Source organism: Myxine glutinosa, chromosome 11, assembly GCF_964187855.1.
Source record: "Myxine glutinosa chromosome 11, kmMyxGlut1.1, whole genome shotgun sequence".
Lineage (NCBI taxonomy): Eukaryota > Metazoa > Chordata > Myxini > Myxiniformes > Myxinidae > Myxine > Myxine glutinosa.
This window is the reverse complement of record NC_136271.1, coordinates 66,058,693-66,084,918: the sequence shown is the minus strand read 5'-3', so window position 1 is coordinate 66,084,918 and position 26,226 is coordinate 66,058,693. Positions and strand designations below refer to the sequence as shown.

At 45.9% G+C, this 26,226-nt stretch overlaps 1 protein-coding gene across 8 annotated transcripts in view; it reads left to right on the top strand.

Annotated features, from left to right (window-relative positions):
* Positions 1-26,226, top strand: part of RBM25 (RNA binding motif protein 25) — a 95,315-nt gene that overhangs the window by 10,421 nt on the left and 58,668 nt on the right. For all 8 annotated transcript variants that reach the window (XR_013624981.1, XM_078786720.1, XM_078786719.1 and 5 more), the window contains 2 exons: positions 723-778; positions 3,061-3,237. Coding sequence is in view for 7 of the 8 variants with exons in the window: in XM_078786720.1 (XP_078642846.1) it covers positions 723-778; positions 3,061-3,237 (233 nt within the window). In the remaining variant the exon portion in view is untranslated. The remainder of the gene's footprint in view (positions 1-722; positions 779-3,060; positions 3,238-26,226) is intronic.

Genomic DNA, 26,226 nt, shown 5'->3' with positions numbered 1-26,226 from the left:
CACGTGATCGGATCACTACTCAACCCAACTCAACCCTACGAGTGCACTCATCTGCATTTCATCAATGGATAATTGCTAATGTCATACCACTCATTATTTGATCTCACATACCTTAGAATATATGCCAATGTATACATATACACAAAGAATATATATTAGGGGGTGCTTACCTTAATTCGTTGTGTAGGGGTGCTTAACTTAATTCTTTGTGTATATATGTTTTTGCATTATGCAAAGGTTTTGCATTTGCATTATGTTTTGCACTCTGTCAAAGCGCCTTTGGGCTTCATGAAAAGCGCTATACAAAATAAATGAATTATTATTATTATTATATACCCCTGATGAGGCTCTGCATTATTAAACGCTGAGTCTCGTTTGTTTATGTAGTATTTTATTTATTCATGTTCATGTATATAGAGTATTTCCTCCATGTACCCAAGCAACATGTTTCCTTGAATGGCATTATTTATCATGCTCTTCCTTGAGAGGCTGGTATCCCACAGGGTAGCATTCTGGACCCTTTCCTATTTCTGGTTCATATCAGTCCTCCCTGCTTAACTGGAAAATACTCTGTGCCACTCTAGATTATTCCACCCTGTCAATAATTAACTTCTGCCGAGTTGATGAAAAAGGGATTTTCATGGTGTTCAGGACAGAAATTAAATCATTTTGGCATCCAATGCACATTTAGTTGACTCCCTTGCACTTTAATTTGTTTCTAGGTACACCTTTGCTTCCAGTTCCTATGGGCATGATGAGTGCAGCATCTGGCATCCGGGTAAGTGCATTTGGCTTTCATAAATTATTTATCTTGTGTGCAGGTAAATATAAATATTTTGTGTTGATTTGGTCCAAATAATTTTTGCTGTTGTAACCCAATTTGACCCTGTTTGACAAAATTTAAAAAAAAAAATTGCCAAGCAAAATTCAAACTTGTTTCTCTGGCATACCTGGCCTAATGGATTGTTATGTGCATAACAATCAACTTTAATTATATTATTATCGGAATATTTGACCTTGAAAACCTAATAATAGTCACCAAAATTGTGTTTCTAAGTACATTAGAAGTGAAGATATTGCACAAAACAAAATTCATCGGAAATCAGTGGCGGCCATTTTGTTTTTTGCCTCTAAAAAAAATTCCTCAAGGGTGCCAGTCTGGCACCCGCCTGATTCTGATTCAGGACAGCTCAGAGATATAATGAATCAACAAAAAAAACTTCATAATGACGCTACAACATGCTTTTTCACAATTCCGCTGGCTTATACCTGGCATCTGCTGGAATCTTTAAAAGTGGAGCCAAAATATGAGCGAAACTCAAAACTGTGTAGTCATTATCCTCACGTTTTAAAAATAAATGAGGGATATTGTAATCGGCTTCGTCTCTGTCTGCCTGTCTCTGGACCTGTCCATCCGTCACGCTGTCCTGTCCCCTCCTAAATGGTTGGGCAGAAATTCACCAAACATGGTAAGAATGTGTAAGAGCAGTTTCATTTTGGCCCCACCATTTGGTGCGGAGTCAAAAGATCAAATACCGAAAAATGCAATTGCGTTCACATTTTAAAATGAAACTTTGCATATGCAATCAACATTGGGGACGTATTAAACATGTAACGATTTTTTGGATTTGAATTTCATGCATCAGGGGGTGGTGACTTAGGGTCATGAGGTTTAAAACTGGGGGGGGGGGGGGGAAATGTTTTGTTTTTTTTAAACTCAAAATTTGAGATTGGGTCATTCCCAGTGGAACTCTTTGCCATCTATCAACTTTGCTTTAGGTGGGAAGCATTGGGATTTGCGATATGTCGCCATTGACTTTGCTCTAGTTTTTTTTAGTTTATCAATCACCGAGTGAGTCGTTAATTAAAGCAAAATTAACTGAATTTTACTTTCTCAGCTATTAATTCATTATATGATATATTCTGCGTTATATCCAAGTATATCAGCATGACTTAGAGATAATATGTTCCTGTTTGTGATAACAGCTCAAACAGCCTGCGAGACGTCATTAATGAGGACTACATTTCCAACTTTCAACTGTGCAACTTTTAGGAGTGACGTATGTTTATTTATTTTTATTATTATTATTTTAAATATATGGGCTAAGGCTCGTAGTAGAGCTGACACACACACACACAGCAAACACACGCGCCAAACACTTAACACAGCCACTGACTTAGGGGGAAGTGCCGTGACTACCATCCCTTCCCGGGATACTCTGGGTACCTGTGACGTCATAAAAATGGCGCCACTTTTCTCACCGTACTCAGCGGGGCATTTCCTCAAGAGGAATTTCCTCCTCCCCATAGATGCCAACTGATGGGGATTGTCCGTGCTCTATCCTTTTCAAGCAGGGAAGCAGCACATACCATTTTAAAAGTCTTTGGTATGACTTAAACCGGTCCAAACTGGATGGGTGTTTTTTAGGAGACACCATCTCTTTACTGGGTGGCCGTTGACTCCCGACAGGAGCTTAATCTGCCCTTTGCCAGGTGTTGTTTTTGGTCCTGGCAGGGTGTCAGTCACCCTCCCCACTAGCAAAGCCAGTGAGGGGTGTCTGTTTAGTCGCCGACAACCCGACCATGCGGCAGGTAGCACTGGGTTACATGTTACCAGTGGCAGCCCCAAAAGACTGACCTGACCAGAATGTTTCCAGTAAATTTGCTACAAATTGGAAACTAACTCCGAAGTGGTGAAGGCCTGCCAATAATTGGAATAACTGTAGCATGTTTTAACAATTCCTCATTCAAACTGTTCGTTTTACAACTTGTGTCAAACTGCAAATATGACACAACAACCAAAATTCTATTGATAACTGCCTGTGACTGACTTGTGAAGAGGCAACCATGATTTAAAGGTTTGAATGTTTACACTGATCACCAAAAACAATGTTTTGTAATGTTTTGTGTGAAATAAATATTGTACAAAAATATTGAACATTGCATATAAATGACAACGATTTGTATAAAAATATTCGAATGTGGGTAAGCAGGTCTGGAAATGAAACTTTTTCATGTTTAAACTGCTGCGAATGTCTTTTTCTGCCCACATCCATCTAGTATCCACCCACATCTTTCCAAGTATTGCTGCCTAGCCCAGGAATACCTGTGGCTAAGATGCCTCCACCACGAATTCCAAACCGAAATAGTGAGGAGTACATTGGGCCGACAACGACTGTGTTTGTGGGAAACATTTCCGAGAGGGCTTCAGACCTGCTCATTCGGCAGATGTTAACTGTAAGAATGCTCTTAAAGCTTGCTTTAAAATATGCTTGTATGATATCTTTGAGTTTATGTTAACCCAGCTCTGGCAGCCAGTAAATATGTTGATTTGCTGAATATATAAATGTGACTTCCTCTTTTTTTATGCCTCCACTGAAGAAGTCGCCGGAGGCATTATGTTTTTGGGTTGTCCTTCCATCCGTGATAGGTTTTCTTTACCACAATAACTTGAGAACGACTGAAGGGATCTTAGTCAAACTTGGTGCAGGTATGTAATGAGGTAAAGATCAACTGATTAGATTTTGGGGTCATGAGGTCAAAGGTCAAATGTCAGACATCCCATCAGGTAAAAATTCTGTTACCGAGCTAACTTGTGAAACAGTGATGGGATTTTGAACAAATTTGGTAGAAGTATATACGATGCAAATATGACTTGATTGGATTATGGCATCGAGAGGTCAAAGATCAGAGGTTATGTTAAGTAAAGATTATGTTTCCGCACCAACTTGTGAACCAGTGATGGGATTTTGACCAAACTTGGTATAAGTATGTATTGTGATGCAAAGATTAACTGATTATATTTTGTCTTCAAAGGGGAGGAGTGAGGTGATTTTGGTGAGGTCAGAGGTCATGTCAGGTCAAAATGTGATACTTGAGAACAGCTGAATGGATTTAAATCAAACTTTGTAGACGTACATATAATGATGTAATAATGTGGGCGGAGGCATATCGGTCGACGTGACGTTGAAGAGTGTCATTCTAGTTTAAAAAAGCTCAACTTAACTAAAGCTATGATAAGGGTTTATTGTTTCTATCTGGCTCATCAGTGTGAGCATTAGGATTTCCCCACCCATGTTTTTTCCCATTATGGGTGAAGTCCAGGAATTTAGTCAAATTGGCAGACCTTTAGTTGAATCCAATCGAGTGTACCAATATGAAAGAAATCGGGAAAAAAATTTAGTCCTGGTACATGCATAACAATTTTTTAAAACCCCGTTAAATGTATGAGTTTGTGTTCTCCATATTTTCATAAATAAAGGTTTGTTGAAAATTTGATGACAAAAGCTCAATTGGTACAAGAGTTGTGGCCTGGACAGACACTGTAGTTCAAATCTTCTTTCTATAACTATAAATGTCGATCTGTCTGTCTGTATGTCTGTTTGTTACATATACACTCCTGCACCTCTGGATGGATTGGACCAAATTTGGCACCGGCCAGGCTTGAGCGGGGTTAGCGGCTCCTTCAGCTCCTAGGAAACCCCTGGGGAAAATTATGGGGTATATGGGAAAAATGATAACAATACCGATAGTCTAACAATGGCGTAGCCATGCTTGTTTGATACTTTAGTTGAAGAGGATAGTATGACCTGGGTGGGTATAGCAGTTAGCAAATCATGTTAGTATTAAAAATTTTTTGACTTCAGGCATGGACAGCCTGTTCATGAATGAATTGGGTAAAAAACAAACAGCAAATGGCAAACGATGAACCAATAAATTCCACATTCCTTCCTGTGCCACCTTCAGTCGACTGTCAGGCATTGACAGCATGTTCTCTCTATTTTCATTCCAAACAGCATTCTCTCTATTCTACGTTCATTCTCTGTATTTTTCTCTATATTTTATAGAACGTTCGTTCTCTATATTTTCATTTGGGCCCCCAAAACATTCCACAGAAAGTTATTGTATTTCCTTTCAGTAAAATATGCAACTGTAATGGCTCCTAAATGCGTCCCCCTGTCATGTGACCAAATCCTCAGCTCTGATTGGTGCACGTTTGTGGGAACATATGGGCAGACAAACGCTGTTCTCGACAGCCACGCTGTAAAAATGTACTTCCTCCCTGTTGCAGTTGCTTTGAATAGTGCCACGTTTGGTGAAGTTGAGTGCTACAGGATGGATTGAATTTCCCCAGAAAACTGCCTGACTGTCATCTGTGGTTATTCTCGCCACCACCTTTGCTAGTGACGTGGAACTGATTCAATGTCCACTCTGGGTCAAGTTGAGTGTTTAATTGGAGAGGCGATCAGAGATCAAAGCAATTGCAAGAGTAACACGGTTACAAGCTTCACTGGCTCCCCATCCCCCAGAGAATCCAGTACAAAATCCTCCTCTTGACCTACAAAGCCCTCCATAACCTGGCCCCATCCTACCTGGCTGACCTCCTCTCCAGACACACTCCCACCCACAACCTCCGCTCTGCTGGTACCAACCTCCTGACCCCCCCCCCCCCCATCCGGACCAAATTCAGATCCTGGGGGGACAGGGCCTTCTCCATCGCTGCTCCCACCCTCTGGAACTCACTACCTCACACCATCAGAGACTCCTCCTCACTCACCACATTCAAAACATCACTCAAGACCCACCTGTTCAACACTGCATTTAACATTTAACCCACGGCATTTAACCCCTGACTATCTCTTCTCCTTCTCCTTCCTTTTGCTTTGATTATTTACCTATTGATTTTTGTCTTTTTGCACTTGTTTTTTGTACTCTGTCAAAGCGTCTTTGGGCTTCTTGAAAAGCGCTGTATAAAATAAATGTATTATTATTATTTTTATTATAAAAGAAACAGCAAAATAATTACAACGATCAGTAGAATAGAACTCTGATAATCTCTAAAAAATGTTCCTCGAATTCAGCTTTATATAGGAGTTTTCAAAACACAATGGTATCGCATGCAGGTGTGGGGTGAGGCCATGAGGGAAATATGGTATAAGCCACCCTATCTACTCAAGGTGATGTCTTGTGTCAAAGGATGAGGATGCAAGACGTAAATGAGAGCGGCGCAAAATATGAAAATAATTATGCTTTACAATGTCACCATTGAAGATTCACGGTGTGTACAACGTTTGATTTCAACTGCAATACATAAAAGTTGGCCACTTAGGATTCGGCACCACTTATAGTTTTTCCTGTATTTTGGCAATTTCTTCAGCTTCTAAGCAAAATTTGGCCTTGTTAAAGTCAAGCCATTTGTGCATTGAAAAGCAATTCAGCCTTTAGAGCTCTTTGCGAATCAGATTAAACACAATTTTCTCTCCATGATAGTGGCGTGCTGTTTATAAAAGAATCCGCAGCATGGTTTTGTTACTTCGAGTACGAGCAACGCAAGTTTCCACTTCGAGGAACATTGGCATGGTCTGTGGGTAGATGCAAACACCCCCAACAAAGAAAGAACTGGTCAGCAATCCCACAAAGGAATCCCCAGGTTTTGACCTCAATCAAAAACAGTGGACCACACTAAAACAGATCTGCATTCTCCATGTGAGGACATCATGCCATCTATACAAGTGTAAATTCAAGGACAGTCCTGCATGCGACTGTGGGCACAATAACCCATCATATCATGAGCGACTGTAAAATGAAGAAATTCAATGAAGGATTCAAGGCAATCCACCTGACCACAGACCGTGCTGCCACTTCGTTGTCTAATTTGGACTTGAACCTTTATTTGCCATACAAAATAATAAGAAGAAGACTTCAATTACATATGAGGAAGGTTCATGTTTTTCATACTTAGGCTAACCCCCGCTCTAGCAGGGAAAATGGCCTTAAAATGCATGTTGTTGTTGTTGTTGTTGTTGTTGTTGTTGTATACTTAGTGTTCCTATTGCATGGTTTGCATGTGTTATTGAAAACCACGTATGCTTTATGTATGATTCATGGCCAATTTCATATATATTACCATCTGTGTTTGACTAATGCTGTTCTGGTTTTTTTTCTTTTCGGTTATTGAATGCTGGAATTTTCAAAGCTTGAGCAATATGTCATACTAGTATATAGCCTGTCACAAATGACGGGGTGGAACAGTTTATTTGACGGTGCAGCCGCGTGAGCGTGCCAAAGTCTGAAGCCTGGGTCTAGTGTCAGGTGTGCTTATGTCTTCTTTATTTGTTAGACATCCCACAGACGTAAATGAACACTCGGTTTACTCTGCGCACTTTGCACGTCACGTTCAGCGAATTTCACATCCCTACGCTGTGCATTTATTGTGATTTAAAATAAAAATCGCTTCCGTATACTGACCTTGAAGCTTGGTTTGCAAGCCACCGTCTACAATTCCAATGTAAGAGACATAATTACTCTTCTTTTGGGTCTTCAGAGTCCTCGGTGTCTTTTGGGTCCTCTGGTTCATTTGGGTCTTTTGGGTGCTCAAGCTCTTTTGCATCCTTGGGATCTTCTGGGTCATTTGGGTCCTCGGGGTATTTTGGGTCATTTGAGTCTTTTGGGTCCTCTGCATCTTTGGGTTCCTCAAGTATTTTCGGTCATGTAGGTCTTTGGGGTATTTTGGGTCTTTGGGGTAATTTGAGTCTTTGAGTTCCACTGGGTCCTTGGGGCCTTTTTGGTGTTTTGGATTGTTTGGTTCTGTGGGGTCGTTAATAGTAGGGTCAATATACGAAAAAAACCACCTAACCCCCAAAAAATTGATACAAAAGGTTTTTCAATGGATTCTGGTACTATTGGGCATGCTAAATAACATACTAAAAATCTAGTAACATCTGACTTCCGGGAAGGGGTCATTTTCAAGATGGCGTCCAAGATGGCCGCCGGGAGCTTAAAATGGCCATATCTCAATTACTATTCAACCTAGAAAGGTGGTTTTGGTGTCTAACCCTGGGTTGTAGGACCCAAGGAATCCAATTGAATCAATAAAATTACCATAAGTTAATTATTTATTGACAAGTCCAAGATGGCATCCCAAGGTGACATCCTGATCCACTAAAATGGCTCTGTCGAATAGTAGTCAACCTAGAGAGATATTTTCAGTGTGTATACCTAGGTTTAAGGCACCCAGGAAATCATCAAAATTACTTAAATAAGCACAAAGTAATCAGGTAATCCAGTAAGCCAGGTTTACCAGCCCATTAGGCATTTGTTGTCTTATACAGTTAGTCGCTATTCATCGTCATCCTCCGACTCACCAGCTAATGAACCAAGTGTGTGTTTCAGATTGGAGATAAGAGTGCAATGTGTCTACACCACTGCCACCTGTGACTCCAGTCCACAGTATTCAGTGATCATTACAGACAAAGGTTTGTACAAAGCTTGAGAGGTTATTGCAAGGGACAGACTATTTTATATTGGGGAGTGGGGGGGAACTGAAAAATCTGACAAACAATTTATTTTCAGGAACAGTGCAGAGCCCCATGCTGCCTCCACAATCCCCCTCACCAAATTTTTAAAACAAATGAATTTCACAGATATATGGCGGGTACAGCACCCATCAATCAGGCAATACACATGGTGTTGATGCATTCAGAATAATATTGTACTTGCTCGCTTGGACAAGGTTGTCTCTGCTTCGTCTTTTGTAACACCCGAACGTCTGCCCCCAACTGAATCTGCTACCAAACTTCACTGTCGTAGAGCGTACTACCAGATCATGGTGTGGATGGGAAAAGAAGAGGGTATAGATGCCATGAAATGGGGGTGGAGCCTGCAGGATAATCAGTTTGTCCCACTTATGTCAAGAATGAACGCTGCTCCAGACAGTCTCTTGAAGGTCATTCATTGTAACTGCTCCACTGCCTGCAAGACACTCCGCTGCTCTTGTAGACGATATGGACTACCATGTACTACTGCCTGTGGACCGTGCCAACTTGAAGAATGTGACAATCCACATAACAAGTTTCTTCCAGAGGAGTCGGAGGATGACGATGAATAGCGACTAACTGTATGAGACAACAAATGCCTAATGGGCTGGTAAACCTGGCTTACTAGATTACCTGATTACTTTGTGCTTATTTAAGTAATTTTGATGATTTCCTGGGTGCCTTAAACCAAGGTATACACACTGACAAAATCTCTCCAGGTTAACTTCTATTCGACAGAGCCATTTTAGTGGATCAGGGTGTCACCTTGGGATGCCATCTTGGACTTGTCAATAAATAATTAACTGATGGTAATTTTATTGATTCAATTGGATTCATTGGGCCCTACAACCCAGGGTTAGACACCAAAACCACCTTTCTAGGTTGAATAATAATTGAGATATGGCCATTTTAAGCTCCCGGCGGCCATCTTTGACGCCATCTTGAAAATTACCCCTTTCCGGAAGTCAGTCAGAAGCGGAAAGAGACTGTTAGTATGTTATTTAGCATGCCCAATGGTACCAGAATCCATTGAAAAACCTTTTGTATCAATTTTTTGGGGTTCAACCATACATTGACCCCTATATAAGGGTCTTCAGGGTATTTTTGGTTTTCAGGGACTTTTTGGTCTTCTTGGTCTTTTTGATTTTTTGGGGGTGTTTTGGGTCTTTATGGGTCTTTGGGATATTTTGGGTCTCTGGGGACTTTTCAGTCTTTAAGGGTATTTGGGATATTTTGGGTCATTGAGGTATTTAGGGTCTTCTGGGTCTTTTGGTTCTTCAGGGTATTTTTAGTCTTCAGGGTCTTCTGGGCATTTAAGGGTCTTTGGTTTTTTTTGGGTCTTCAGGGTCTTTTGCATCTTCATGGTATTTTGGGTCTTTAAGGGTCTTGGGGTGTTTTAGGTCTTCGGGGTCTTTAAGGGTCTTTTTTTTTTCTTTTTTTTTTGTTGTATACTGAATCATGGCTCGTGAAAGAGCTGACATTTACTTCACAAACAAATCAACCAGACAAACAAAATATATAAAAAGAGGGAGCGGAAGACAAGATGGGGAGAGAAAGGGAAGCACACAAACACTTGAGAGCGCACAACATTTGAGAGCAGGGAGATGTGTGGGAGGGAGAGGGCTTGGGGGGAGGATGCGTGGGAAGGGGGGGGGGTGGGGTGGGAGAGGTAAAAAAAACACATGGACACCAAGTACTTCCAGGACAGAAGTTGGTATTTCAAAAAAGTGGATATGGGGTGAATTAACGGGGGTAGAAAAGATAAAGGTTTTGGATGGGGGAAGATAAGAGATGGTGGTGAACAGCTGTTTTGAAGACCTGGAGGGAGGAGTGGGATTGAAGAGAGTGAGGGAGTTTGTTCCAGAGGTGGGAGAAAAGAGGAATGAAATAGTGAAGGTGAGCAGAGAGTCTTGATTTTGGCAGTTTAACCATAAGAGGGTTGCTGGCAGATCTTGTGCGACCTGTTGGAATATTTGGGGGACAGAGCACCGAGAGAGCTGGGGGAGTCGGTAGAAGACAGAAAGACCACCAACCTGCCTGCGGTGAGTGAATGAAAGGCCCTCGGAGATAGCTTCATCGCGGGAGATTCCAATGATTCTGAAAGCTTTGGTTTCAACAGCGTGAAGCCGAGCTAGGTATGAGGCAGGAGCATCGGCCCAGAGGGGAGAACAGTATTCCATTGAGCTGCTGATGAATGCCTTGTATGTGGTGAGGAAGCTCAGGTGTGCCAAGGAAGGACTTTGCACGATGGAGGATGCCCAGTCGGCGACTGGCTTTGGAGGCCAGATTTGAAATGTGGTTTTCCCAGGAAAGATCATGGCAGATAGTGAGACCCAAAAGCTTGAGTGACAGAACTTCTTGGAGAGGATTATTCAGAAAGTGGATGGGAGGGTTGTCCAGTCGGTCTTTTCGGAGAGATATCGTAAGAGTGTGAGATTTGTCAGGATTGAAAGACATGTTCCACTTGTTTGCCCAGTCTGTGATTTTGTCCAGGTCTGCAGAGAGTGAGGAGGCTGCAGACTGCCGATCTGAGGGATGAAGAATGGAGCGACAGAGAGTAGAGTCATCAGCAAAGAGATAGAGAGGATTTTCAAGAGAGTCAGAGAGATCATTGATGAAGACCAGAAAAAGCACAGGGCCCAGAACACTGCCTTGGGGAACTCCAGCCTGAACAGGAAGAGGAGATGAGAGAAACCCATTCAGGGCCACACGTTGACTACGACTAGAGAGGAAGTCCGCCAGCCATGCGTGGAGATTTCCATGGATACCAAAAGAGGAGAGTTTGGTGAGCATAGCGGGGTGCCAGACCGTATCGAAGGCATGTGATATGTCAAGGGAGACAGCTCTAATTTCCTGTTTGGCATTGAGGACCTCCATCCATTGTTGAGAAAGCAGAAGCAGCATGTCCACTGTCCAGAGTAGAGTGACCAGGTCTGAAACCAAATTGATGATCAGAGATCAAGCCATTGGAGAAGAGGAAAGATTTCATATCTGAAGCAATGATGGATTCCATGACTTTGCTGATAATTGGGAGAAGGCTGATTGGTCTGTAGTTGCTGGGATCTGTTTTTGCACCTTTTTGTGCAAAGCGGTGATGTTGGCAGATTTCAAAGCAGGTGGCAGGTGACCTTGAGCAAAAGAGAGGGAGAAGAGAACAGAGAGAGGGAGTGAAAGAGCGGAAGAACAGGATTTTAGGACCCGTGGGCTGATGCCGTCAGGTCCAGTTGCAGAATCAGAGTCGAGGGTTGAGAGAAACTTTTCCACCTTGTCAGGAGGAAAGGACACAGAGTCCAGGAGCAGCTGGGTACGACTGGGTACGGTGGGTACAGAGAGGGATGGATTTGGGACACAAGATTTAGAGGCAAACACAGAGTTGAGGCATTCAGCTTTTTCACGTGCGGAGTCAGCCGTGTGGCCGTTTGAGGTGAGGGGGAACAAACACCAGAAACAGATTTGACCAGACGCCACCAGGATTTGGAAGAGGGAGACATAAGAGTTCTGTCCTGAGAACGGAGAGATATTGTTTCCTGGCTCTCCTGAGGGTGGACACACACTTGTTTCGGGCTTTGTGAAAGGAAATGAGATTTCCTTCCGTTTGATTTGCTTTCCAGGAGACGAAAGCAAGTTGTTTCTGGGCAATAGCCTCACCACAAGATTCTGTGTACCATGGACGGGAGTAAGGGTATGACAACTGAAGACGAGATGGGATAAATCTGTGCATGAGAGAGAGAGAGCAATTTACTTTGGAAGAAATCCCAGGATGAGTTGATGTCAGAGGCGGTAGAGATGGGAGACAAGTCCAGATGATTGATAGCTGCTTGAAGACCGTGCCAGTTGGCTTGAATGAAATGCCAGACTCGTCGATGCTGAGGAGGCTCTCTGAGAATGGTCAGAGAGATGTCCACTTTAACAAGCACATGATCAGATGAGCCGATTGGAGCAGAAGAAGAGCAGCAGACATTTTCAGGGAAGTTAGTCATAACCAAGTCCAGAAGAGAAGATGCTCCGTTGACTGAGATCTGGGTCGGGAAATTGACAGATTGTGTCAGTCCCAGTGAGTCACAGAAGTCCTTTGCTGAAGAGCCATGGCTGGTGAGAGAGGTACCCACACCCAGCCAACTGGCATGGTGACAATTGAAATCACCACATATGAGGAAGAGAGAGTTGGGATGGGTAGATAGAAGTTGGTCCATATTATCAGACAGCGAGATGTAGATGGAGTCATCACTGTTTGGTGGACGGTACAACACACATATGAACAAAAGGTGGGAGCGAAGGGGAAGCCGTAGCCAAAGGTATTCCTGGGGGTGAGGTGGAGAGAGGGCAGTGCAGGGCGAGTGAGGAAGAGTTTTTTTATAAAGATAGCAACCCCCCTCCAGGACGAGGCTCAGGTCTATCATACCGGAGGAGGGAGTAACCTGGGAGAGATACATGGGTCTTGGGGTCTTTTCAGTGGTATTTTAGGGTCTTGGGGTATTTTCAGTGTTTTGGGTCTTATGGGTCTTTGGGGGAATTTTGGGTCTTCAGGGCCTTTTGGGTTTTTGTTGTATTTTGGGTCTTTCAGGGTCTTGGGGTATTTTAGGTCTTTGGGGTCTTTTTGGGTCTTCTGGATATTTAAGGGTTTTTGTGTCTTTGGTGTCTTCTGGATATTTAAGGATATTTTGGGTCTTTGGTGTCTTTGGTGTTTTCTGGATATTTAAGGATATTTTGGGTCTTCAGGTTTTTTTGGGTCTTTGTGGTCTTTTGGGTCTTTAAGGGTATTTGGTATATTTTGGGTCTTTAAGGGTCTTGTGGTCTTTTGTGTCTTCGGGGTCTTTTGTGTCTTCGGGGTCTTTTGTGTCTTCGGGGTCTTTTGTGTCTTCGGGGTCTTTATGGGTCTTTGGGGAATTTGGGGTCTTCAGTATCTTTTGGGGTTTTGTGGTCTTTTGGATATTTAAGTCTTATTTTGGGTCTTTAACGGGGTCTTTTGGGTTTTAACGTCTTTCGGGCTATAACGTCTCTTTCACGGGCTTTAACGTCTCTTTCACGGGCTTTAACGTCTCTTTCACGGGCTTTAACGTCTCTTTCACGGGCTTTAACGTCTCTTTCACGGGCTTTAACGTCTCTTTCACGGGCTTTAAAGTCTCTTTCACGGGCTTTAAAGTCTCTTTCACGGGCTTTAAAGTCTCTTTCACGGGCTTTAAAGTCTCTTTCACGGGCTTTAAAGTCTCTTTCACGGGCTTTAACGTCTCTTTCACGGGCTTTAACGTCTCTTTCACGGGCTTTAACGTCTCTTTCACGGGCTTTAACGTCTCTTTCACGGGCTTTAACGTCTCTTTCACGGGCTTTAACGTCTCTTTCACGGGCTTTAACGTCTCTTTCACGGGCTTTAACGTCTCTTTCACGGGCTTTAACGTCTCTTTCACGGGCTTTAACGTCTCTTTCACGGGCTTTAACGTCTCTTTCACGGGCTTTAACGTCTCTTTCACGGGCTTTAACGTCTCTTTCACGGGCTTTAACGTCTCTTTCACGGGCTTTAACGTCTCTTTCACGGGCTTTAACGTCTCTTTCACGGGCTTTAACGTCTCTTTCACGGGCTTTAACGTCTCTTTCACGGGCTTTAACGTCTCTTTCACGGGCTTTAACGTCTCTTTCACGGGCTTTAACGTCTCTTTCACGGGCTTTAACGTCTCTTTCACGGGCTTTAACGTCTCTTTCACGGGCTTTAACGTCTCTTTCACGGGCTTTAACGTCTCTTTCACGGGCTTTAACGTCTCTTTCACGGGCTTTAACGTCTCTTTCACGGGCTTTAACGTCTCTTTCACGGGCTTTAACGTCTCTTTCACGGGCTTTAACGTCTCTTTCACGGGCTTTAACGTCTCTTTCACGGGCTTTAACGTCTCTTTCACGGGCTTTAACGTCTCTTTCACGGGCTTTAACGTCTCTTTCACGGGCTTTAACGTCTCTTTCAGGGGCTTTAACGTCTCTTTCACGGGCTTTAACGTCTCTTTCACGGGCTTTAACGTCTCTTTCACGGGCTTTAACGTCTCTTTCACGGGCTTTAACGTCTCTTTCACGGGCTTTAACGTCTCTTTCACGGGCTTTAACGTCTCTTTCACGGGCTTTAACGTCTCTTTCACGGGCTTTAACGTCTCTTTCACGGGCTTTAACGTCTCTTTCACGGGCTTTAACGTCTCTTTCACGGGCTTTAACGTCTCTTTCACGGGCTTTAACGTCTCTTTCACGGGCTTTAACGTCTCTTTCACGGGCTTTAACGTCTCTTTCACGGGCTTTAACGTCTCTTTCACGGGCTTTAACGTCTCTTTCACGGGCTTTAACGTCTCTTTCACGGGCTTTAACGTCTCTTTCACGGGCTTTAACGTCTCTTTCACGGGCTTTAACGTCTCTTTCACGGGCTTTAACGTCTCTTTCACGGGCTTTAACGTCTCTTTCACGGGCTTTAACGTCTCTTTCACGGGCTTTAACGTCTCTTTCACGGGCTTTAACGTCTCTTTCACGGGCTTTAACGTCTCTTTCACGGGCTTTAACGTCTCTTTCACGGGCTTTAACGTCTCTTTCACGGGCTTTAACGTCTCTTTCACGGGCTTTAACGTCTCTTTCACGGGCTTTAACGTCTCTTTCACGGGCTTTAACGTCTCTTTCACGGGCTTTAACGTCTCTTTCACGGGCTTTAACGTGTCTTTCACGGGCTTTAACGTCTCTTTCACGGGCTTTAACGTCTCTTTCACGGGCTTTAACGTCTCTTTCACGGGCTTTAACGTCTCTTTCACGGGCTTTAACGTCTCTTTCACGGGCTTTAACGTCTCTTTCACGGGCTTTAACGTCTCTTTCACGGGCTTTAACGTCTCTTTCACGGGCTTTAACGTCTCTTTCACGGGCTTTAACGTCTCTTTCACGGGCTTTAACGTCTCTTTCACGGGCTTTAACGTCTCTTTCACGGGCTTTAACGTCTCTTTCACGGGCTTTAACGTCTCTTTCACGGGCTTTAACGTCTCTTTCACGGGCTTTAACGTCTCTTTCACGGGCTGTAACGTCTCTTTCACGGGCTGTAACGTCTCTTTCACGGGCTGTAACGTCTCTTTCACGGGCTGTAACGTCTCTTTCACGGGCTGTAACGTCTCTTTCACGGGCTGTAACGTCTCTTTCACGGGCTGTAACGTCTCTTTCACGGGCTGTAACGTCTCTTTCACGGGCTGTAACGTCTCTTTCACGGGCTGTAACGTCTCTTTCACGGGCTGTAACGTCTCTTTCACGGGCTGTAACGTCTCTTTCACGGGCTGTAACGTCTCTTTCACGGGCTGTAACGTCTCTTTCACGGGCTGTAACGTCTCTTTCACGGGCTGTAACGTCTCTTTCACGGGCTGTAACGTCTCTTTCACAGGCTGTAACGTCTCTTTCACGGGCTGTAACGTCTCTTTCACGGGCTGTAACGTCTCTTTCACGGGCTGTAACGTCTCTTTCACGGGCTGTAACGTCTCTTTCACGGGCTTTAACGTCTCTTTCACGGGCTTTAACGTCTCTTTCACGGGCTTTAACGTCTCTTTCACGGGCTTTAACGTCTCTTTCACGGGCTTTAACGTCTCTTTCACGGGCTTTAACGTCTCTTTCACGGGCTTTAACGTCTCTTTCACGGGCTTTAACGTCTCTTTCACGGGCTTTAACGTCTCTTTCACGGGCTTTAACGTCTCTTTCACGGGCTTTAACGTCTCTTTCACGGGCTTTAACGTCTCTTTCACGGGCTTTAACGTCTCTTTCACGGGCTTTAACGTCTCTTTCACGGGCTTTAACGTCTCTTTCACGGGCTTTAACGTCTCTTTCACGGGCTTCGGCGTCTCTTTGGGGTATTTTGGGTCTTTAGAGTCCTTGGGGTCTTTTGGGTCCTTGGGGTCCTCTTCATGGTCTTTTGTGTCTTTAACAGTCTACAGGGTATGTTAGGTCTTCTGGTATTTTGGGTGTTTGGGGTCCATTGGGTGTTTGGGGTCCATTGGGTGTTTGGGGTCCATTGGGTGTTTGGGGTCCATTGGGTGTTTGGGGTCCATTGGGTGTTTGGGGTCCATTGGGTGTTTGGGGTCCATTGGGTGTTTGGGGTCCATTGGGTGTTTGGGGTCCATTGGGTGTTTGGGGTCCATTGGGTGTTTGGGGTCCATTGGGTGTTTGGGGTCCATTGGGTGTTTGGGGTCCATTGGGTGTTTGGGGTCCATTGGGTGTTTGGGGTCCATTGGGTGTTTGGGGTCCATTGGGTGTTTGGGGTCCATTGGGTGTTTGGGGTCCATTGGGTGTTTGGGGTCCATTGGGTGTTTGGGGTCCATTGGGTGTTTGGGGTCCATTGGGTGTTTGGGGTCCATTGGGTGTTTGGGGTCCATTGGGTGTTTGGGGTCCATTGGGTGTTTGGGGTCCATTGGGTGTTTGGGGTCCATTGGGTGTTTGGGGTCCATTGGGTGTTTGGGGTCCATTGGGTGTTTGGGGTCCATTGGGTGTTTGGGGTCCATTGGGTGTTTGGGGTCCATTGGGTGTTTGGGGTCCATTGGGTGTTTGGGGTCCATTGGGTGTTTGGGGTCCATTGGGTGTTTGGGGTCCATTGGGTGTTTGGGGTCCATTGGGTGTTTGGGGTCCATTGGGTGTTTGGGGTCCATTGGGTGTTTGGGGTCCATTGGGTGTTTGGGGTCCATTGGGTGTTTGGGGTCCATTGGGTGTTTGGGGTCCATTGGGTGTTTGGGGTCCATTGGGTGTTTGGGGTCCATTGGGTGTTTGGGGTCCATTGGGTGTTTGGGGTCCATTGGGTGTTTGGGGTCCATTGGGTGTTTGGGGTCCATTGGGTGTTTGGGGTCCATTGGGTGTTTGGGGTCCATTGGGTGTTTGGGGTCCATTGGGTGTTTGGGGTCCATTGGGTGTTTGGGGTCCATTGGGTGTTTGGGGTCCATTGGGTGTTTGGGGTCCATTGGGTGTTTGGGGTCCATTGGGTGTTTGGGGTCCATTGGGTGTTTGGGGTCCATTGGGTGTTTGGGGTCCATTGGGTGTTTGGGGTCCATTGGGTGTTTGGGGTCCATTGGGTGTTTGGGGTCCATTGGGTGTTTGGGGTCCATTGGGTGTTTGGGGTCCATTGGGTGTTTGGGGTCCATTGGGTGTTTGGGGTCCATTGGGTGTTTGGGGTCCATTGGGTGTTTGGGGTCCATTGGGTGTTTGGGGTCCATTGGGTGTTTGGGGTCCATTGGGTGTTTGGGGTCCATTGGGTGTTTGGGGTCCATTGGGTGTTTGGGGTCCATTGGGTGTTTGGGGTCCATTGGGTGTTTGGGGTCCATTGGGTGTTTGGGGTCCATTGGGTGTTTGGGGTCCATTGGGTGTTTGGGGTCCATTGGGTGTTTGGGGTCCATTGGGTGTTTGGGGTCCATTGGGTGTTTGGGGTCCATTGGGTGTTTGGGGTCCATTGGGTGTTTGGGGTCCATTGGGTGTTTGGGGTCCATTGGGTGTTTGGGGTCCATTGGGTGTTTGGGGTCCATTGGGTGTTTGGGGTCCATTGGGTGTTTGGGGTCCATTGGGTGTTTGGGGTCCATTGGGTGTTTGGGGTCCATTGGGTGTTTGGGGTCCATTGGGTGTTTGGGGTCCATTGGGTGTTTGGGGTCCATTGGGTGTTTGGGGTCCATTGGGTGTTTGGGGTCCATTGGGTGTTTGGGGTCCATTGGGTGTTTGGGGTCCATTGGGTGTTTGGGGTCCATTGGGTGTTTGGGGTCCATTGGGTGTTTGGGGTCCATTGGGTGTTTGGGGTCCATTGGGTGTTTGGGGTCCATTGGGTGTTTGGGGTCCATTGGGTGTTTGGGGTCCATTGGGTGTTTGGGGTCCATTGGGTGTTTGGGGTCCATTGGGTGTTTGGGGTCCATTGGGTGTTTGGGGTCCATTGGGTGTTTGGGGTCCATTGGGTGTTTGGGGTCCATTGGGTGTTTGGGGTCCATTGGGTGTTTGGGGTCCATTGGGTGTTTGGGGTCCATTGGGTGTTTGGGGTCCATTGGGTGTTTGGGGTCCATTGGGTGTTTGGGGTCCATTGGGTGTTTGGGGTCCATTGGGTGTTTGGGGTCCATTGGGTGTTTGGGGTCCATTGGGTGTTTGGGGTCCATTGGGTGTTTGGGGTCCATTGGGTGTTTGGGGTCCATTGGGTGTTTGGGGTCCATTGGGTGTTTGGGGTCCATTGGGTGTTTGGGGTCCATTGGGTGTTTGGGGTCCATTGGGTGTTTGGGGTCCATTGGGTGTTTGGGGTCCATTGGGTGTTTGGGGTCCATTGGGTGTTTGGGGTCCATTGGGTGTTTGGGGTCCATTGGGTGTTTGGGGTCCATTGGGTGTTTGGGGTCCATTGGGTGTTTGGGGTCCATTGGGTGTTTGGGGTCCATTGGGTGTTTGGGGTCCATTGGGTGTTTGGGGTCCATTGGGTGTTTGGGGTCCATTGGGTGTTTGGGGTCCATTGGGTGTTTGGGGTCCATTGGGTGTTTGGGGTCCATTGGGTGTTTGGGGTCCATTGGGTGTTTGGGGTCCATTGGGTGTTTGGGGTCCATTGGGTGTTTGGGGTCCATTGGGTGTTTGGGGTCCATTGGGTGTTTGGGGTCCATTGGGTGTTTGGGGTCCATTGGGTGTTTGGGGTCCATTGGGTGTTTGGGGTCCATTGGGTGTTTGGGGTCCATTGGGTGTTTGGGGTCCATTGGGTGTTTGGGGTCCATTGGGTGTTTGGGGTCCATTGGGTGTTTGGGGTCCATTGGGTGTTTGGGGTCCATTGGGTGTTTGGGGTCCATTGGGTGTTTGGGGTCCATTGGGTGTTTGGGGTCCATTGGGTGTTTGGGGTCCATTGGGTGTTTGGGGTCCATTGGGTGTTTGGGGTCCATTGGGTGTTTGGGGTCCATTGGGTGTTTGGGGTCCATTGGGTGTTTGGGGTCCATTGGGTGTTTGGGGTCCATTGGGTGTTTGGGGTCCATTGGGTGTTTGGGGTCCATTGGGTGTTTGGGGTCCATTGGGTGTTTGGGGTCCATTGGGTGTTTGGGGTCCATTGGGTGTTTGGGGTCCATTGGGTCTTTGGGGTCCATTGGGTCTTTGGGGTCCATTGGGTCTTTGGGGTCCATTGGGTCTTTGGGGTCCATTGGGTCTTTGGGGTCCATTGGGTCTTTGGGGTCCATTGGGTCTTTGGGGTCCATTGGGTCTTTGGGGTCCATTGGGTCTTTGGGGTCCATTGGGTCTTTGGGGTCCATTGGGTCTTTGGGGTCCATTGGGTCTTTGGGGTCCATTGGGTCTTTGGGGTCCATTGGGTCTTTGGGGTCCATTGGGTCTTTGGGGTCCATTGGGTCTTTGGGGTCCATTGGGTCTTTGGGGTCTTTGGGGTCCATTGGGTCTTTGGGGTCCATTGGGTCTTTGGGGTCTTTGGGGTCCATTGGGTCTTTGGGGTCCATTGGGTCTTTGGGGTCCATTGGGTCCATTGGGTCTTTGGGGTCCATTGGGTCCATTGGGTCTTTGGGGTCCATTGGGTCTTTGGGGTCCATTGGGTCTTTGGGGTCCATTGGGTCTTTGGGGTCCATTGGGTCTTTGGGGTCCATTGGGTCTGGGGTCCATTGGGTCTTTGGGGTCCATTGGGTCTTTGGGGTCCATTGGGTCTTTGGGGTCCATTGGGTCTTTGGGGTCCATTGGGTCTTTGGGGTCCATTGGGTCTTTGGGGTCCATTGGGTCTTTGGGGTCCATTGGGTCTTTGGGGTCCATTGGGTCTTTGGGGTCCATTGGGTCTTTGGGGTCCATTGGGTCTTTGGGGTCCATTGGGTCTTTGGGGTCCATTGGGTCTTTTGGGGGTCCATTGGGTCTTCATGGTATTTTGGGTCTTTAACAGTCTTCAGGGTATTTTGGGTCTTTAACATTCTTAGGGGTATTTGGGGTCTTTAACATTCTTAGGGGTATTTGGGGTCTTTAACAGTCTTCGAGGTATTTTGGGTCTTTGGGATCCATTTGGGTCTTCGGGGTATTTTGGGTCTTCAGAGTCCTTCGGGTCTTCTGCGTTTTCATGGTCTTTTGTGTCCAACAGTCTACAGGGTATTTTGGGTCTTCAAGTATTTTGGGTGTTTGGGGTCCATTGGGTCTTTGGGGTCCATTGGGTCTTTGGGGTCCATTGGGTCTTTGGGGTCCATTGGGTCTTTGGGGGCCATTGGGTCTTTGGGGTCCATTGGGTCTTTGGGGTCCATTGGGGCTTTAGGGTCCATTGGGTCTTTGGGTTCCATTGGGTCTTTGGGGTCCATTGGGTCCGTTGGGGTCCATTGGGTCTTTGGGGTCCATTGGGTCTTTGGGGTCCATTGGGTCTTTGGGGTCCATTGGGTCTTTGGGGTCCATTGGTTCTTTGGGGTCCATTGGTTCTTCGGGGTCCATTGGTTCTTCGGGGTCCATTGGTTCTTCGGGGTCCATTGGTTCTTCGGGGTCCATTGGTTCTTCGGGGTCCATTGGTTCTTCGGGGTCCATTGGTTCTTCGGGGTCCATTGGTTCTTCGGGGTCCATTGGTTCTTCGGGGTCCATTGGTTCTTCGGGGTCCATTGGTTCTTCGGGGTCCATTGGTTCTTCGGGGTCCATTGGTTCTTCGGTGTCCATTGGTTCTTCGGGGTCCATTGGTTCTTCGGGGTCCATTGGTTCTTCGGGGTCCATTGGTTCTTCGGGGTCCATTGGTTCTTCGGGGTCCATTGGTTCTTCGGGGTCCATTGGTTCTTCGGGGTCCATTGGTTCTTCGGGGTCCATTGGTTCTTCGGGGTCCATTGGTTCTTCGGGGTCCATTGGTTCTTCGGGGTCCATTGGTTCTTCGGGGTCCATTGGTTATTCGGGGTCCATTGGGTCTTTGGGGTCCATTGGGTCTTTGGGGTCCATTGGTTATTTGGGGTCCATTGGTTATTTGGGGTCCATTGGTTATTTGGGGTCCATTGGTTATTTGGGGTCCATTGGTTATTTGGGGTCCATTGGTTATTTTGGGTCCATTGGTTATTTGGGGTCCATTGGTTATTTGGGGTCCATTGGTTATTTGGGGTCCATTGGTTATTTGGGGTCCATTGGTTATTTGGGGTCCATTGGTTATTTGGGGTCCATTGGTTATTTGGGGTCCATTGGTTATTTGGGGTCCATTGGTTCTTTGGGGTCCATTGGTTCTTTGGGGTCCATTGGTTATTTGGGGTCCATTGGTTATTTGGGGTCCATTGGTTCTTTGGGGTCCATTGGTTATTTGGGGTCCATTGGTTATTTGGGGTCCATTGGTTATTTGGGGTCCATTGGTTATTTGGGGTCCATTGGTTATTTGGGGTCCATTGGTTATTTGGGGTCCATTGGTTATTTGGGGTCCATTGGTTATTTGGGGTCCATTGGTTATTTGGGGTCCATTGGTTATTTGGGGTCCATTGGTTATTTGGGGTCCATTGGTTATTTGGGGTCCATTGGTTATTTGGGGTCCATTGGTTATTTGGGGTCCATTGGTTATTTGGGGTCCATTGGTTGTTTGGGGTCCATTGGTTGTTTGGGGTCCATTGGTTGTTTGGGGTCCATTGGTTGTTTGGGGTCCATTGGTTGTTTGGGGTCCATTGGTTGTTTGGGGTCCATTGGTTATTTGGGGTCCATTGGTTATTTGGGGTCCATTGGTTATTTGGGGTCCATAGGGTCTTTGGGGTCTTTTAACCGGACACACACACACACACACACACACACACACACACACACACACACACACACACACACACACACACACCACACCACACCACACCACACCACACCACACCACACCACACCACACACACACACACACCTGGACGAGCCTCTGATGTGAAAAGTCCAGTAATGGCTGATTAGTGCAGGCCCATATGTCATAACAATATTGTTTGTGTTTTTTGTTTGTTAAAATTGATTTAGCAATGGATTCTGCTTCAGAATATTATAGAGATGTAAAAAAAATAGGGTTCCATTTTTTCTTTTACGTCTAATAGGTAGTAATTCGAAGAAATCCAAGATGGCCGCCATAAAATTTGGAAAATACACTTTTGTGCATATCTTTGTATCTAGATATCATATAAACATGAATAATATGTCCTTCTATATGTTTTCAGACCCAAGGAAGCCATTTCTGCCATTGTTTTTACAGAAAAATGCAAGGAAAATAAAATAGTGGACATATACCAGCCAAAGTGGGGTCGGCCGGCATGAAATCGGTTAATTAAGTTTCCACCATCTAGTTAAGGTCTGGTTTTGACTGTGTTGACGAAATGTGAATCTGAATAGTAGTATCTATCTTTGCAGGACCGACGACAGTTCAAGAGTGTCTAGAAAATTACACCTACCTTCAAGATGAGTGACTCACCACCCAGGAAGATTGAGAAGTCAGTAGATTTCGGACTTTGTTTTGTATGCCAAATGGCCATAGGGCAAACAGACTATACAACCTTTGTAACGAAACCAAAACTCTCCTCTGTCGAGAAACTGATGGCAGGTGCTGAGGAACAGTACACGTATGGTGAAACAAAGTTTGCATCATTGAATAGACGTTTGCAATATTCCTCTGCTGAAGAATTGCTCGCAAAAGGTCTCCGCTACCATAAAGCTTGTTACAAAGATGTTACCAATAAGATGCACATTGATCGAGCAAAGGCTAGGTTTGAGAAAGGAACAACATCAGGCAGTGCCGCAGAAATCCGACTGAAAAAGAGAGGACGACCAAGTTCTAGTGATCTAGGGGAAAGCACGTCAACATCCAGAAGGTGTTCCCGAGAACAGACATTTGACGCGCTCAGATGTGTCATGCCAGGAAGACAGAGGAAGTGAACTACACAATGTGTCAACAAAGAACATGGGACTCCAGATCAGAAACATTGGCCAAGAAACAAGTAATGACAATCTGAAAGTGAGACTGAACAGTGTCATAAGTTCGCCTGACCCATTGCAAGCAATGGCTGAGGACATGAAATATCATTTACCATGTGTAGTTAAGGCCAAACGTGCTATAGTTAAGATGGAAAAACAAACAGAAACAACCAATGTTAACTTTGGTCAGGTGTTATCAGACCTTGAACTCATTGAAATTGTTGAAACTGCGTTGAATGATACTACTGAAAATGCTGTGCTGAATATGAATGAAATTCATGTAACCTATGTCAATTTACTTAAGGAGCACGACTTTCCGGTCTCAGACAACCATAGTTATAAGCCATACCTGAAACAATTGATCCTAGACAACATTGCCGATGTTCATTTCAGCCGGCCCTCAAACAAAACAAAGCCAGAGCAGATTCTTTCCACAAAGCTCAAAGACCACATGATATCAAGCACAATTACAGCAGACAGCATCAAAGACGATTTTAAAGTACTTTTGCGAGCTGCGAAAATATTGAGGAAAGACATCGCATCTTCCCCAGCATGGAAATTTAATGGAACCTTTGCTGATTACAAGCCACCCCCGATGCTCAACATCTTCTGCAAGCATGCAGTCATGGGAACAAGGAAAGTAGGAAATAGCAACAGGGAGGACTCCATTGGTGTGAGTGCATCATTGTTGGCGCAGCACTTTGTCGGTGCTTATAAATCTGACCGACAGGTATCGTACGAACCAAGAAGCGAGGATGGATCATTCAAACAACGATTTGAAACTCCATTGAGTGTGGGCTTAGCTCTCGACATACACAAAAACACACGATCCAAGGCGCTTGTAGAGAAACTTGCACATCTGGACCTCGCCATCTCCTACAAAAAGGTCATGGAGATTGAGACCAGCATTGCCAACTCCGTACTGAAGCAAATGGAGTCCACCGGAGGCATCTGTCTACCACCATGGTTGGTTCAGGACACGTTCGTCTGGTTTGCCATGGACAACATCGATTTTCTAGAGTCAACTCCTTGCGGGATGAATACCCTTCATGGTACAGCAATTGCGATCTACCAGCCTGTATCACCGGAGAAATCACCCATGATACCACCAATTGAACTTGACCGGTCATCAAAAGCTCAAACGATACATGATGCAGTTGGCTGTAAAATGTTGACCTGCAAGAAGCCAGCACCCGAGAAGAGAAAGAGCGACTGCAAGCTGCTCACATCAAAACCCGAGACAGACAAGAACAAGAAAACCGATATGACCTGGATGATTGGATGCCTGAACTTCGAGGAAGAAGGAGAAGTTGACGTCAAACTCACAGCTCCGGGGACGTGGGGAGCCTTCAATTCCTTGCTATCTTCGTCCAGTGAGAAGACCAATGTTGCTCTCGTTCCTCCGTTGATAAGGTCGCCTCCTACAGACTATGATACACTGTACACGGGTCTGATGAGAGCTCACAACATCACAACTCGTGTTATGGGGAGTGAGGCAATCACAGTCATGACTCTCGATTTGCAGCTATATGACCTGGCGATGAAGCTGTGGGTGGAACGCGAGGCCATCAGGAAGCAATTCCTCTTCCGACCTGGTGAGCTACATGTTGTGTTTTGGGCCTTAGCTGCATTAGGAAAATACGTGGAAGGGAGTGGAATTGATCAGGCATGGGTCGAGGCTGGACTTTTCTCGCCAACCACAGTGAGCCAAATACTAAATGGGAGGCACTTGTATCGAGCTCTGGAGGCACACATGGTAACACTGATCGCTTTGTACAACCTGTACTTCCAGAGATTCCTGGCAATGGAACCTGAAGAAAGGGCCTATCTGAACGAGTCATCTGTTCGTCTGGGAGAGGCATATCAGAGAGACATCAGCGGGAGCATGGAGCCAGAGAAGAATCTATGCGACATTCTCAAAAAAACATTGGCCATGATGGAGTCCAGAGATATGACCAAAAAACTGGAACAATTTGAGGTCAGCACAAACAAGATACAGCGCTTCATCCTGAACTACATGAAACAGTTTGAGACTATCCTTCTGTTCATTAGAAGTACAAGACAACGTGATCTGCTGCTGCATATGGAGAGCATCGAGTCTCTCACGAAGTACTTCTTCGCTCACGATCATCTAAACTATGCTCGGTTGCTCCCTCTCTACATTTCAACAATGCAGGAGACTGAAAAGCAGCACCCAGAACTGTGGAGGGAATTCATGAAAGGGAACTTCTGTGTGACAAAAGGATTGGCAGGCTTCACATCAATAGCCCCAGACCATGGCATTGAGCAAGAAAACCGTACACTGAAGGTGATTGGAGGAATCGTAGGGATAACTCAAAATGAGAAGGCGCTTGACAAGTTCTTCCTCATTGCACCTGAGCTGTCAAAGTCACTGCACGAGTTTGCGGAGGGATATGGTCTTGGTGAAAACCAGAGCAGAAAACAACACCACGAAATCACGGGGGGAAAGCTTTCCCGGGTGATGAGCCATGCCTCCAAGCTTTCTAGGGTGTTCCGTGAACATGGCGATCCATTTATGGAAGAGGAAGTAGACGAGGTCTACAACCTGCTCACCAAAGAAGTCATGAATGAAAAAGTGTCCAGCGACATCTTAGAGCGCGACGAGATCGGACAACAGATGTTCCAGCAATTTGCCACAGATCGTTTAGCTGAGGGAAAACTTTCTGTGTGGGACAAAATGACGAAAAGAAAACTTCGAACATTCAAGAGTTCGAATGCCACAACAGAAGTGAGATCGGGCGACAAGCTGATCAAAGTCAAAGAAGAGCGAGGATTGTTGCAGAGGTTCATCGTTATCTCACGGAGCCGACCAGAGCTCGACCTGAAAGAATGTATTGGCACCTATGAATTTGGCATCGTTCCACGTTCTTTATTTGCATCTGATGGATCCCTCTTGTTGGCATACGACAAGGCAAAAATCCTTCGTCAACTTGAGCATCTGGCTGAGCCTGAAGAGCAGGATGTACATGATCCACCAGGAGAACCTATTTCGACAGAAATCAATGAGCATCAAGACGCGGGAATTGCCGCTTTGAATGATGCAGCAGCACAC